General features: G+C 47.0%; 1 protein-coding gene across 1 annotated transcript in view; it reads left to right on the top strand.

Annotated features, from left to right (window-relative positions):
• Window positions 1-259: 259 nt before the first annotated feature.
• SH3BGRL (SH3 domain binding glutamate rich protein like) overlaps window positions 260-14,841 on the top strand; it is a 30,649-nt gene continuing 16,067 nt past the window's right edge. The window contains exon 1 of the mRNA XM_014888205.2: window positions 260-623. Coding sequence (XP_014743691.1) covers window positions 579-623 — 45 coding nt within the window. The 5' untranslated portion in view covers window positions 260-578. The remainder of the gene's footprint in view (window positions 624-14,841) is intronic.

The following is a 14,841-nucleotide window of genomic DNA, read 5'->3' as shown; positions in this document are numbered from 1 at the left end:
TGAGGGGACCCGGCCGTGAAGGGAGTGGCCGTGATGGGACCCGGCTGTGAGGGGACTCGGCTATGAGGGCAGCGGCCATGAGGGGAGCTGGTACTGAGGGGAACCGGCCGCTACCATGGCGACCCCCCACGCTTGGCTCCTTTCCTCTCTCTGTCTCCCGCCCCGGTGTTCCCTCGTTCTTTCCGCCGCTCTCACCGCCGCCCTGAAGCGGCCGCCCCGCCCGAGCCCCCGCGTTCCCTCGGTGCGGCCCCGCCGCCATGGCTCCCCCGCCCCCTCCCCCGCACGTCTCGCGCGGCTCGTCGAGCTCCTCCTCTCCCCTTTCTTTCTTCTTTTTTTTAATTTTTTTCTTTTTAACATTTTTTTCCCCTTTCTTTTTTTACCATTTATTTATTTAATTAATTTTTAAAAAAAACCATTTTCCGCCCTTCCGGGCTCGGGCGGTGGCAGCTGCTGAGCGAGGCGGAGCGAGCGCTCCCGCCGCCTCCCCGCGCCCGCCCTCCCGCTTCAGCCCCAGCCCGCGCCCGAGCCGCCCTCACACACCCACAGCCCGCCCGGCTCCGCATCCCGCCGCTCCCAGCATGGTCATCAAGGTCTACATCGCTTCTTCCTCCGGCTCCACGGCGGTAAGCGGCGCCCGGGGGAAACTTGTGCCGGGCGAGGGACGCGGGGGGCGGCCGGGCAGCGTGGGGAGAGGCCGGGGCAGCCGCGGTCCCCTCACGGCGCCCGGCGCTGTGCGGGCGGTGCTGCGGCTGCCGCCGACGGAAAGCGGCATTTCCTCGATGATCTCGCACCCCTCGCTCTATGCTGGGAAGGCAGAGCCACCACTGTTTGGTTTTTTTTTTGTTGTTGTTCATGAAGTTCAATTCTAAATGTATCGTCCGTCATTTGGTTTTGATGAGTTTATTCCTCGTTGAGTGTGGCGGGCGTGTGTGTGGCCGCTGTCCCAGTAGCCTCTGGTTCTTGCCCTGTTGGGAATACTGGATTTCGCTTTTCCTGGCCCCAATGTGTTGTAGGCAGAGCCTGGACTGTGTTTTTCAAAGGGAAAACTAAGAGATACACAGAAATAGCGGGATTTGTGCCTAGGTTCAGGTGTCACTCTGTATCCTCAGGATCATCTGGTTTCTGTTTGATCCATGTGGGAGATGCTCCGAGCCTGAAATCCGGGGGATTTCGTTGCACTTGGTATGGATGTGTTAGAACTACAAAATGCCAGGGACTCAGAAAATGCCAGCTACTGCAGTTAATGATCAGTGACTTTTACTGTGAGCAGATAAAGAGTCTGAGCTGTGGCTGTCTGATGACCTTTTCCTGACACTGTTCGTGCTTCAGGTCCCCAAACTTTGGGAGGACAGTGATGTACAGAAGATAAAAACAATCCCTCGATGCATTCTCCTTCTTTGCTTGAGTGCAGCTACTGGTCTATGGGCTTCAGCAGATCAAATACCAGTCGGTAAGCTCGGGGTGATGGGCTGCAGATGGCACAGCAGCCTGTGCCTCAGGTGTCCCTGCTGTCCCTCCCTTCCCGGGTCATTTTTGTTAAACTTGATGCCAGCGCTAACAGTGGTGGTGCTGGTGGTGAAAAGCAGAGCATTATTTCATGCTGATCTGGGGAAGGTCTTGAAACCCTGAGTAGTTCATTCATAAAATGGATCCAGAGGGATTTCTCTGGGTTCGCACAGAATGATCATCTGGAAGGAAAGCAGCAGATTGGAAAAGTAACCCTTTCTTTCTAATGCAGCTGTTAATAGGTTTCAAGTTGACTGCTTCAGTTGCTATAGATTTTTATCAGCGCCCTCTTCATGGCACCTATTGATTCTGTCTGTCTGGTGATACTGAGCTCTAGGGGTGCAAGCACAGATCACAATCCCAACTGTGTTTTTTTGGTTTTAAATTAAGTTTTTAATTATTAGCTGAGCGGTTTTTTTCCAGTGCTGCCTGGTCCTTGTGTGGGTTGTACATGTTACAAAGCTCCAGTCTGACTAACTGCTGCCTTTCAGGCTCCTTTGTGCATCCCTGCCTGTGGAATTTGAATGTAGCGTTGGTGTAGTCTGTTTTTTGGGGAATTCGAGCGTAATGTGCACATAATTGCCAGTTTTATGACGTGTATATTTATATACACTCATACACTCATGCCTGTGTCTAAAGCTGGAGCAGCTCAAAGGATCTTGTGGTAATGAGCAAGACTTGCACATTCTTAGATTCCTGCATACAGTGAGGGTGTTTCTGTTGGCAGGACCAGCCCAGCACCTCACTGGGTGATGTTTTCTTTTCAGTATAAGAATTTTAATCGATGTTTCAACCTAAAGTAAGACAGAGAGGCACCTCTTTGCAGGGAATGGGAATGAGTTGTTTCTATGGCTCTTAAAACCATGAGTTGGTGAGACAGGCTTTGCTTGGAGGACCAGAGAAGCCTTTCTGGATGCTGAATTTGAAATAACCCACTCCAGGAATGGAAAATCCACATCAGAGAAGATTGCTACAGAGAGATGGAACAGAGACAAGGCTGTTTGCAGCAAAGTGACTGAACTGGGTAACATCAGCCTGGGAAGGGCTCTCACTCCTGCTAAGTCATCTTTTTACTGTAGTGATACCCAGCACTGTGTTATTTTGGGTTTTAAAAGGCTAATTTGCCTGAGTAGAAGCAAACCAGAAATAAATATCAAATCTCCTCCTTCCTGCCCCATTTCTGTAAGCTGAAGAAGCTTTTGTGAGACTGGAAAGTGTCTCCCACTGAAGGGAAAAGGGTTGAGGTTGCTTCACACCTCACACCCTGGGGCTGTGAGTCTTGGAGGCTGCCCAAATTTTGTGGTCTATTATTGGCAAAGTCCTGCTTTGTTATATGGTATAATTTGCCACATCACAGTGTATAAAATGTTTCCCCAAGGCACTTTTCTGTATAATGTTTATATTCAGTATGATGTATCTGTTAGGAAAAAACGCTGTGTGAAGCTCATGTCTAAGCAAAGACGTTTTATGAGTGTGTTTCAAGGGATTTCTGGAAAGTATGATGTTGACATCTTGTCTGGCCTTCTCTTTGAATTTCACTCCATAATGTGATAGTTCCAGCACCAGTTTCCTGCTGTGTTTGAAAGTCTTGCTTGGGAAGTGGCCCCTTGTCTTTAATCTTCCTCACTGTGGATGCTGTGCTGGCGAGTTGTGGGCTGGGCAGGGATGCACGGGGCTTGTGATTACAAAGATGAGGTGAGGACATGGGAATGTGCACATGGAGCTGCTGTCCAGGAGCCTTCCTGCATGGCAGACAGTCCAAGTGAGCAGTGTTCCTCAGCCTGGAACAGAAATGAGACACAAATGCCACATTTGGAAGTGTGAGAGCTTTGCAGGAGCAGGGACTGTGCTGGCTGTGAGAGGAGTTTCACTGCACCCTCCCATTCAAAACCTTCAGGAGGTGAACAGAAGAGAGGCCTCGCAGTCATGAGACTCTTGCTCCTGGTAGAAAAGGATACAAGGAGGGAAGAAGCTGAATGGCACAAATCCAGTGTGTTATTTTCTCCACAGGATTTTGGTGTTTTGTTGATTTTGGGGCAAGAGGTTGTCCAGCACCAGAATCCCTTTCTTCCTGAAGGCAGCTGGATTGCCCATTTTACTGATCTCTTGTGGAAGGGAACCAGCTGCTTAAATTCTTCTTGGTCTTACAAGTGTGCATTTGTTGCCAGCAACTGCACAGACTTTGAGAGAATTGTATTGGTTCGTCCAACACCCCCCTGCAGTTCCAGGGGTATGGCTGAAACTGGAGGCTGTGGCTGTGGAACTGAAGTGCCAGCACTGGATGTGGATGTGGGCTGAGCTCTGCCCTGTGCCACTGCCAGTGCTGTGGGCTGTGGCAACTGCCACACCAAGTGTCTGGTGTCCAGATGCTCCCTGGAGCCAAGTGCTCCATTTTTGTGATCTGCATCCACATTTCCATCTCTCCCAGCTCTGCTCTCCTCCCTTGTTTTGATGGCTGCATGAGTGGTTTTCTTTCCTTGCCTCCTACTGCGCCTGCAGACACGGCAGAAAGAGGAGATGATCTCTCAGAGTCCTGTGTTACAAAGACCTGCTGCTGTTTAGGGATGGTTTTAGAGAGGAAAAGAAATTTTATTTCATTTTTCATTCATGAAATTAAAGATGTGAGGGGCTCATATTTTTTTTAATTGTCCTCTTGCTTGGGGAAGAATCTAGATCTTCTCCTCCCAACCTCACAGGAAATGAAGAGGAAAGGAACCTATGGTCTGGAGAATGAGCATTTGCTTACAACTACTCTTCTTTCTTCCGACTAAGGCACCAGAGAATTTGCTGGTGCTACTGGAGATATATAAGCAGTGGAAAATGCTTCCTGGAGCATTCCAGGGAAGGAGAGTTCTGGAGAAGAGCTGGGAGTGATAAGAGCCTGTGTAACCACCAGCTCTTGTCCCTGTTCAACAGCTGAGGGCTGGCGAGGCTGCTTCATCCTTCTGAAGATTGAATCCCAGGGAAGTAATACATGGAGAGATAGAGACTGTATAAAAAATTTGTGGTTTGCATTTAAATCCCCCAAAGGCCTTTTTTCTCAGATGGTCACAGTAAATGCAAATAATGTCACCCTTACAGAGAATGAGCAGAGTCTGTGTGCTTTGTGTTTGTGTTGTTTGGCTGCTGTGAGGTTTCATGGAATCAGAGAATCGTTCAGGTTGGAAAAGTCGTCAAAGCTTATGGAGTCCGACGGCTTTGCCGTGACAGGAGGTGGCTCTGGGGGGACATGCAGCCACAGCAGGGTGGCTCTGTGCATGCAGTCCTTATCAGTGTGCATCACAAGTGTCCCTTGTTGTGCTGCCACGTTCAGGGTTCGCAGCGTGCTGTCCCAGCCCGGATGTCTGTGGTCGCGTTTGTTGCTGCGGAAGCCCCGAGCAGCAGCAGCAGCCTGGCAGGAGCAGCTCGTGAACTTCCCTGGGCTGCCTGGCAGGGCAGTTTGTGTGGAAAGAACACACTGATACGAGTCTTTGGTAAGAAGTCTTGTACTGTGGTGCAAGTTTAAGTAAATGCACATATTATGAGGAAATAAGCTGCATCTGTAGTTAAAAAACAATCTCTTGGTGTATGTGTGTTTTTGTGATACTCAGCTCGTGCAGTTTATACACCATGGGGGAAAACCGACTTGTTAAGCTAGGTACTGATTTTTAAACCCCTCTCTTGTGGAAACATAATACATATGAAGGACTTTTTTGGTTACCCAGTGCTCACCAAACAGAGTTTCTCTCAATAAAATAAAATGGTAGGAGTTCTGAGTTAGAGCTTTTGGGATGAAAGACAAATCCGTAATGTGGCTCAAGTTCAGATGTGTTCCATCTGCCTCCTGGGTTGTTTTTTGTAAAGTCATTCTTCCAAACTCGAGATAAGTCAAATATTTTTCTTAAAATACTGCATTCAAAATCTTAATGGAGACAGAGATTAAGTTGGCTGCAGTTGTTACAATAGTTTTAATATATCAAAATAAAAAACATTCTACTGTGCTTAACTATAACCAGTTTCTGACAGCAGGAGAAAGATGGAAAATTCTACTTACAGTTAAGGGCAGGAAAGGCTTTTTGCTGAGAATTTTTCTAGGTTGTATATGAGGTAGGACAGTGTTTATTCCGAGGTGGTGCATCAGGATTATGTCTGTGCTTGGGGAGAAGAGGCAGATTTTGGGGAGAGGCTGGATTCTGTCAGCTTGTGCTGGCTTTGCCTTGAACCCTGAACTACAGCACGCTCTAAGACAGGATGCACACAGCGTCATGTCAGGGCTAAGCACTTGTGGGTTTTAAATAAATGTTTATAGAGTTGAGCACAGAACTTTCCTTGTCCTGGGGCGTTAAAGTTACACTCACAAAATTCCTATAGAAGTCAGCGAATTGGCATCTGCGTTAACGAGCAGAGGGTGCCAAGACTTGAGTCTCTGCAAGGTTATTCTTACTCCTTCCAGGAAAGGAGGAATTGGGGAGAGGGAGACAAAGGGGACTACACCAACATTGACATAATTCAGCTGTTCAAGGGCAAAACAGAATTGAAGTATTCCCCCTCTATGACAAAAACAAGAGCTACGGATGCATCGTTGCCATAGCCGAAGGGAGGTGAGCTCTGCCTGTTCCTTGTGCTCCCCAGCCTTGGAAACACCAGTCTCACTTCCTGGCACTGACTGGAGAGCTGGAAACCTGAACCAAATGTACATTTTATATCAATATTCTGCTATTCAGGAAGGTTGTGCTCAAATGTGAAAATTCAGTGCTAATGCCATTTGTTTAATCCTGGCTGTACACAGGGGAGACTTTCAGTTTATGATTAAATGTAAATGCTTTTGTTGGTCAGATATTTAATCGAGCCTAAAAGAACTTTAATTATAATGCCTATCTACTGTTGTTTGTCCCAGAAAAAAAAAGCCTCCATCCAGGAGCACGTCCTTCCTGGGACAGCAATTCCAGGTCAATGTTAAGGCCATATTCTAACACTGAAAGGCAGCTGAGTGAGACTGAGCTTTAAAGCACCAGAAAAAAATGTGAAGGGTCAGCATCCAACTGGCCTGACTGAGGTTCGTGCTCTCAGGATACAGCTGAAGTTGTTTTCACATCCTGACTTACAGCTCCTTCCTGGACTTGGTTTCCCCTGTGAGACGTGGATGTGGTGATTTATTTCTTTAATTAATGATCTGAAGTTCAGTTTTTCTGGGGCTGTTTCCACGCATGAATCAGCCTCTCTAGAAATTCTAAAGGCGCTCAAGTGTAAAATTTTAACTACTACCTGTTGTTTGATTGCTGGAGTGTTGCAGTGAAGAGAGGAGCCAAAGGCAGCTGTGGGTTGGAAAAGGATCCCAGGGAAATCAGGAGCTGTGAGCCATCTTCCGGTGCTGCACAAATGGATTTTATTCTTCACTGGGCTCTGTCCCAGCAAATGCATGCACAGAGACACAGGGAGGAGAATCAGTGCAGTGTCAGAGCAGAAAGCTGTGCCTCACACCTGAGCTACCTGGAGCATTGGAGGGAGGGTGATCCATAATATTGAATCCCTGCACTTCTGGAAAGTTTTGGACAAGCATTAGCTAGGTTAAAAATCTTTTTTTTTTTTCAGAAAGAAGCTAAGCTGCTGTGGGATAAGAGAAAAGGATTATTTATTTTCTTTTTGGCTTATGTAGTTGATTGCACATCAGTTACGGAAAGCAGATAGCAATCAAGATTTGGAAATACACAGGCAGCTTTTACAATCTGCAGAAATGGCCAGGAGTTTCCCACAGAGATCTGTGCTGCACTCTAAGCAAACAGTGCAAGAACAACCTGCTGTTGCTGTCCCGGCTGGAAAACTGGGAAGAAACAATGGTTGTCCTGTGCAAGAATGGGGTTTAAACTCTGCTAAAATACTGTTTAGCAGAGAAGTCTTGGAGCCATACTAGGTAATTCAACAAAAATACCATATTCATGGCCATGGAAAGCAAACTGAATGTCAGGGAGGTTAAGGATGGGACAGGGCAGAAGATAACAGCCCACTGTATAAATGTGTGGTGAGTCTGTCTTTAGTAGACTGGATTTGTTGTCTTTAAATGATATAAGGAAGTGAGAAAAGGAAGAAAGTAGGGTGAGGTGATCACTGTAGGAGGAACAACCAAATAAGGCAGAATTTGTGGATAATAAGGTGGAAGCTGTGGCTGCCCCATCCCTGGAAGTCTCCAAGGTCAAGTTTGACGGGGCTTGGAGCAACCTGGAGTAGTGGAAGGTGTCCCTGCCCATGGCTGGGGGTGGGACTTGCAATGTTCCTTCCAACCCAAACCATTCCATGATTCTGTGGATTCTGCAGTTGAGAAAGAAAGAGCTGGAAAAGTCTGAAATGTGATAACATCACGTCAGGCATTGGAGAACAAACTGGAAGGGATTATTAATAACTTTTCTTAATGGAATGACAGGGGAGAGCAAGTGAAAGTGGCAGGTTCAGAGCAATGAAATGCTTTGTTTGACAACACAGATTTCAGGGAGGAACTCCCTGCCAGAGGACGTGGTGTACAGCAGAAAATACATAGGCTCAGGAAGCAGTGAGACAAATTAAGGGGAAAAGTCTATTAAGAGCTGTTAAACATTACTACTACACCTCTGACTCAAAACTGTGAATTACTGCAGCCTGGGAAGAAAGCTGGATGTGGTGTAGCTCTTTGTGCTCGGTCTGTTGGTGTGATCTTCACTGGGATCTGTGACCAGTGGAGACAGGAGACTGGGCTAGACAAGTGTTGGACCCAACCCAGTAAAGCTTTCTTCTCTTCTTGAATGAAATTGGCTCTGCTCCCAAAATTATGTTAACAGTTTGCATTAAAAAAAAAATTAAGACCATGTTGTCCTGGAAAATGTTTGGTGGAAAATAATGTATATGTGTGTGTTTGGGATATGTTGGGTTGGTGTCTCAGCATTTCTTACATACGAAACAAGTATGTGGTGATTCAAGACCAGCATCATTGTGTAGATGCTGACACTCTGCATGTTTGGTCCATGTTTAGGGTAGGTGATCAGACACCTCTCCTGCCTTAGGCACAGCTCAAAGTCAACTGGAAAAGCCTGATGGAAACAGCAAACACAAAGCCTCTGGGAAAAATAATGACAGTTTTCACATAAACCCATGTTTTTGTGGGAATACTCATTGCCAGGCAGGTTTAAACAGCACATCTGTATTCACCTCATGGGATCAACCTCTGGCTGTGCTTATATCACTGGGAATTCTGCCATGGACTACAGCAGGACAAGATTTGATTCCTTAGGAAACACTTAATGCTGCTTATCCAAGACATTCCTGTGCACATGTTGCAAATGTATTTGGCCAGAGCAGCAGCTGCAGAACAACTGGCAGAGCAGGAAAGGAGCAGAATAACTCCGTGAATGAATGAAAATATATCCCAAAACATTTTCACTGCATATGGTTAGAAATGAAGTTCAAGTGAAGCTGATTTATGGCTAGTAGATGTTTGGTGTCTTTTTTTTTCCCTAGGCAGGAAATACAGTATATGTGAATAGAAATATAAAGGAGAAGGTTTGCAAATTTCCTTGCTAGTGCCCCGGTAATCCTGATTAAGAACTGGAAATTCCACCCTGTAATGCAGATAAACAAGTCTCTTGGTTCTGGTAGCTCAGTCCATGGAACCTTTGTGACTGAGCAATCTTCTTCCAAATTTCTGTTCCCTTCCATCATATTAAAATGTACCAGGAGGTCCCTGTGAGAGCCTCCCTTCACCTGCAGAGGTCTGGGGTTTGTTGTGCATGCTGTGGAAAGATCAAAGTAAATCCATTACATAAACTTGGGAAATGTTCCCCTCAGAACCTGACACCTGGATGAACTGAGGAGCAGCTGGACAGACAGCTCCATCTTCCATGGAACGATTTGGGACCCAAGCTGGCAGCTTGGAAGGTTGGGAGAGCCATCACCTCCCCCTGCCAGCCATCAGCATTAGGCTGAGGCTGAGGAACAGCAGGGGAATGAAGCCATTTTGGCTGCTTGCCCAGGCCTGGAGAACTCCATCCTACAGCAAATAAACAGCTGGGGACTTAAACTTTGAAAAAATAAAATGCAGTGTGTATTTATCTTAGTTTCTGATTGGGGTAAGCAGATGCTGGCTTGCACTGAGGCAGAAGGAAGCTTGTGGTTTAGAGAAAAAAAAAGGCAGATACCATGATGACAAGAGGGATCTATAAAACTTTAAAAAGACAGTGGGGAGTTGTAAAGTGATTCCAGGTTGTGGCTCCAAGGCATGGGCAGAATCCAAATTAGTGCTCCTGCCCTGGGGTGAAGGTGGCACTTCCCTGTGGGCTGTGGGGATGCAGTGGGTGAGAGCAGCCTGGTGATGGGAAATGCTCCATTTTGTTAATTCCTCCAAGAATCACTTCAGGATGTCTCCTGAGCAGTCCTGAGAGCAAACCCCAGGCATTGGCCTTCCTGCCTATGGCAGAGCTTGGCCAACTCCTGTATTGTTTCAGCTGCACAAAGTGTTAGAAACTGCAGTGTGGCCAGATCTTGTGAGAACAATTTATCTCTCCCACTTACAGACACAGTTTTTAGACAATATTTTGTCCAAGCAACATAGAGAAGGATCTGGGGCCTTCAGGATGATTCACACTTGAAATGTTACCCAGGGCAATTAATTACTGGGTCAGAAAACGGCTCCCCATACGGGCTGTGCTCTGCTGAATCTTTCCTCTCCAGGAAGCTTTTGGGATGCTGTTCTGTACCGAGACAGCCTGGCTCTACTTGGAAAGAGGAAGAAAATTTTTATTTAATCCATGGCTTTTTCTCTTCTTCTGTTGAAGAAGAAAGCTTTGTTCTCTTCAAAAAATTACTTGGTTTAGTTTTAGAACAGCAGTCAGCAAAGTCTCTTTGTTAACTAAGATCTGTGGTATATGAATTCTTCAAAGATAAATAGTAATACACATCTGAAGCACCTGGATCCCTGAGGCCACGTTATATTTCTTCTGAAAGTAGTCTTTTATTTAAAGAATAAATGCCTGGCAATATAAAGGCAGTGAAACAGCAATTAATGCTGTAAACTTTTACTCCTGTTGGTTAATTTAGCCTCTGTGTGCTAAACCATACAGGAAATAAACTTTGCTTTTATTGCAAACCACAGGGGCCTCGTGCAGAGCTGTCTGTGCTTTTAACTCCTTTCCTAACCACAGTTCAGCTTGTCACACAAGCACAACCAAACCTGTTTTCCCTCTGCTGTGCAGGGCTCCTCATCACCAGCAGAAATCCACAGCTTCTGAAAAATAATTACAGCAGCAGCTGTTTCAATAAAGCCCCCAAACTGCAGCCCTGTGTGTGTTGTTATCTCAGGCTGCTGCCCTGGAAATGTTATTGGAGTGCTGGGCTGGTGTGGAGGGTGAAGTGTCAGGGGCACTGAGGTGGGACCTGGCTGTGTCAGCTCTTACAGGGTGGAGTTGCTGCCAGCACTGCTCAGACCCATCCTGGGATCTCTGTGAGGCTGAAGATAAAGGAGAAATAATTCTTCTGCCTTTCAGAAGGAGGCTGGCTGAAAAAAAACAGATTCAGAATCTGACAATGGAGGTGAGGTCCAGACTATCAGGACTTTTCAAAGCTTCCAGAGCAAGCAGTCAGGTGATGAGCAGCACCTTCAGGCCCTTACCCTGCTTTTCTCAGCCACATGGTAAATGTTTGAGTGTTTAGGAATATATCATGTGTCAGAGAGTTGTCTGTATCTTGTGATACTGAGCTTCACTGTCTTGTTGGAGATCAGTTTTCTGTGTGGTAAATTGCTTTACAGTCCATGTGCAAAGCCTGTCTGTGGGGCTGGGCTGTGGTGTATTGATACCGTTTGTAGAATCAGCCACAAATGATCCCTGAAAGTAAAGAAGCAGTGATTTGAAAAAATAGTTATTCCTGATGACTGAGAGCTCAGGAAAGGGAGCTCTGAGAGATGAAAATAGTTCAAAGAGTCTCTGACAGAGGTAGCTTGGACTTAAGGACTTTTTTTTTCTTCCACATAGCAGAAGTTCCCCTTTTGTGACTCGAGTAAGAGAGTCCAGTGAGCTGCTGAGGCTGTGGAGAGCCCAGGAATACACAGAAGAGCTGCCTGAGGGGTGGGAATGCTCCCAGGCCCTGCCACTCAGCCCTGTGCTGTTCAGGAGTTGTTGTTTTGGTGCTGGGCTTTGGGAGGAGTGGATCTGTTTGTTTTTATTTAACCCAGCCCTGAGTTTGGATGCTGTGACAAGGCACATGGAGACTTCCAGGGAAACTCAGCCTGCCAAGCTCCATGTCTGCTGCAGAAAACAACTGTGTGTAATAAATGAAGAGTTCATATTCTGCTGCTGCTTATGCTTTGTCAGTGCATAACTGAGATAATGGAGTCTGTATTCTGCAGTAGGAAGCTTGCTCTCTGTTGGTTTTGGACCAGACAAGCAGTTTTCAGGCTTATAAAAGTCAAATGCCACAAGACTGACTTAGAAAATTGCCAAGGGTCAATTTATTTAGTATTGTAATGGTGGTGTTTTCCTTTGGATGATGACAATTCCAGATGCTGCAGTGTCAGTGGTGGTTAAACCTGTGGTTTGCCACACATCAGTGGTCACCTATCCTCACCTAAAGGAAAGTAAGAGGAAGCTTAGGTCTGGAAGCTTGATTTTGCAAGATATGTTTATTCTGGATAACTTCAGTAGTCATTAAAAAAAGTCCAAAAAATCATCCTGATATGTGAATATTTGTAAGTCCTTCCTGCTGCTGAGTGAAGCAAAAGCTTGTAGCAGGAATGGCCTGAGGGCATGGTTTGATTCCTGCTTTCAGTCCTTACTGCTGCTGGGACAGGAGTCCTGCCTGCCCTGGCTCATTTCTTTCCTTTGCTTGTGATGGGACAAGAATCCCCACGGAGCTGTGGGCTGGGCTGGGCCCCGGAGCAGCAGTGCTGTGTGACTGGGGGAGATTCCCGGCTCAGAGCTCCATGGAGCCCTGCCAAGGCATAGCCTGGCACCGACCTCTGCCCTCTGACCAGGGACAGCACCCCAGGGAACGGCTGGAGCTGTGTCACGGACGGTTCAGACTGGATGTTACAAAAAGATTCCTCATCCAGAGGGTGGTCAGGCTCTAGAACAGTGCCCCAGGGAATGGTCATGGACCCAGAGCTCCAGGACTGCTTGGACAGAGCTCTCAGGCACAGCATGGGATTGCTGGGGTTCCTTTGCAGGGCCAGGAGCTGGACTCTCGATGGTCCCTGAGGGTCTCTTCCAGCTCAGGATATTCTGTGAGTCTGTGATTCTGAGAAGTGGTGGATCCATGCTCAGGGCAGGCCGTTGGAGTTGGTGAAGGCCTCTTTCCATAGCCCTGGTTTATGCATGTTGAGTGTCCAGGGAAGGAGCTGTGCTTCCCTGAGCATCTCTCCCGGATAATCCCAGACCTGGCTGGGTGAGGTGAGTTTTGGGAGCAGCCTGTGCACAGCCCCTGCATGAGGATGGGCAGGCATTGGGTGTTGGAGGGGTCAGGCTGTAGGAGTTTGGAGTTGCTGCCAGGCAGTGCCCAGAGACTTCCCTGACACTCAGGCTGCTTCCCGTGCAAAGTTCATCCCTAATCAAACAGCTCCTGCTGGGGTTGTTTGCAGAGATCACGTGAAGGGAGGGGAGACTCCAGCTGCTGTCCCTGGAGCCCGGAATGAGCAGAGTGGAGTCACCACCCTCCATGTCTCCAATCAAACCTTCCTTGTGTGAGGGGACAAGTGTCAGTCTGACACCTCTCCAGATCTGGGACACCTCCCAGTGTTCAGCAATTGGAAGCTTCAGTTGCATTCACCGTTTTTCTGTGTTCAGGCTCTTGGGTTGTCTACCAAAAGTAGGCAGAGAGGTTTGGTGCCTTTGCTAGCACAAGCTCCAGTGCTGCCAGAACTTCTGGAACTTTAGGTTTTAACTTCTCCCTTGCCCAGCTGCTGGGCATCTTGTGTTCCATGTGCAAGGAAGTACAGTGTAAAAAGGCTTGCTGCCATCCCATGAGCAAACATCTCTGGTTTTTTGGCTGCTGATGGAATGAGATTTTAAATGTTAAAATCTTGCATTAAAATCCCTGCAAAAGGAAGTTTTGGCTGTGTGGGGTTTGTTTGCTTTTGAAATCCAGGCAAATAATCCCATTGGGCATTGCTGTCACTTTTCACAGAACTTTAAAAAAAGGAGAAAAGGAAGGAAAAATCCCAGAGAAACAGCAAGTCAGTGTCTGGATGCACACAGTGTCTGTGTTTGGGGAGGCAGTCTTTGAGCAGGCCATGATTGCTGTGGGGAAGAGCTTTGGCATATCCTGACTTGTGAATGACTTTGACTTGGCAGGAGTGACCCTCTGTGAACCTTTTACAGAATGAACAGAAGCATCTACGCAGAGAATAGAGGGATGTGTCATTTCTGGCTGTGGTGAGGACACAGATACCCTGACTAAAGGAGGGTGCATCTGATCCCCCAGAACACTCCCAGGAGTTTGTGCATCTCTAGTAGACTGAGCTGGGCTCTTGGGTAGAGCAATTGGATGCTGCCAGTGCAGTCAGGAGCCTGGACAGGCCAGGAAATGCTGAATGAGCAACTGAAAATGTGTTGGGGAGCAGCCAGGAAGGAGAAGAGTTGAAGGAGAATGCACTGTCACCCTTCTTTTCATGGAATCATGGAATATCCTGGGTTGGGAGGGACCCACAAGGATCAAGTCCAACTCCTGGCCTTGCACAGACACCCCAACAATCCCACCCTGTGCCTTGGAATGTTGTCCTAACACTCGTGGAGCTCTGGCAGCCTCGGGGCTGTGATCATTCCCTGGAGAGCCCTTTCAGTGCCCCACCATCTTTTCCTTGCAGTCAAAAAAAGACAAAGATTTACTACTGAATTCAGTGCTTCAGTAGGAAAAGAGGTGGGGTTTCAGCTGACAGAACCATTTTCATGTACTGGAACAAAAAGTGAAGTTTATTAAATGGTACTTTTAAACATAGGCTTCAGGTGTTGTTGATAAGATGTTCTGTGTTAGAATCCTGGTAACAGCACAATAGTCCTTGACAGGCAGGTGCTAAAGGATGAATGGATTCACCCCCACACTTCCCCAGTGCTTGGGTATCATTTGTTAGGAGCAGAATTTGCCTTAAGCTGTGATAATAACATTGATCCTTAAGGTGCCTTCATGGAAAGTAAACCTAAAACACATTAAAAAGTCATCAGGGCTTCGTTAGGCAGTGCTGCTGCTGCTGTGTGCCAGAAGCTGGGGAGATATAAATAAGGAAATGTTACTTGTCCTCCTACTTGACTAATGGGTAAAGGAATCTGCTTTTGGCCACTGCAGGAGGAAAGTAGCTAAACAGACGCTGGATGTTGCAGCAAGACAGTTCTGACCTATTTGTGGCCT

The sequence above is a fragment of the Sturnus vulgaris genome, chromosome 14 (assembly GCF_052056855.1).
Source record: "Sturnus vulgaris isolate bStuVul1 chromosome 14, bStuVul1.hap1, whole genome shotgun sequence".
In the NCBI taxonomy this organism is placed as follows: Eukaryota; Metazoa; Chordata; class Aves; order Passeriformes; family Sturnidae; genus Sturnus; species Sturnus vulgaris.
This window is presented reverse-complemented; position numbering and strand designations above follow the sequence as displayed.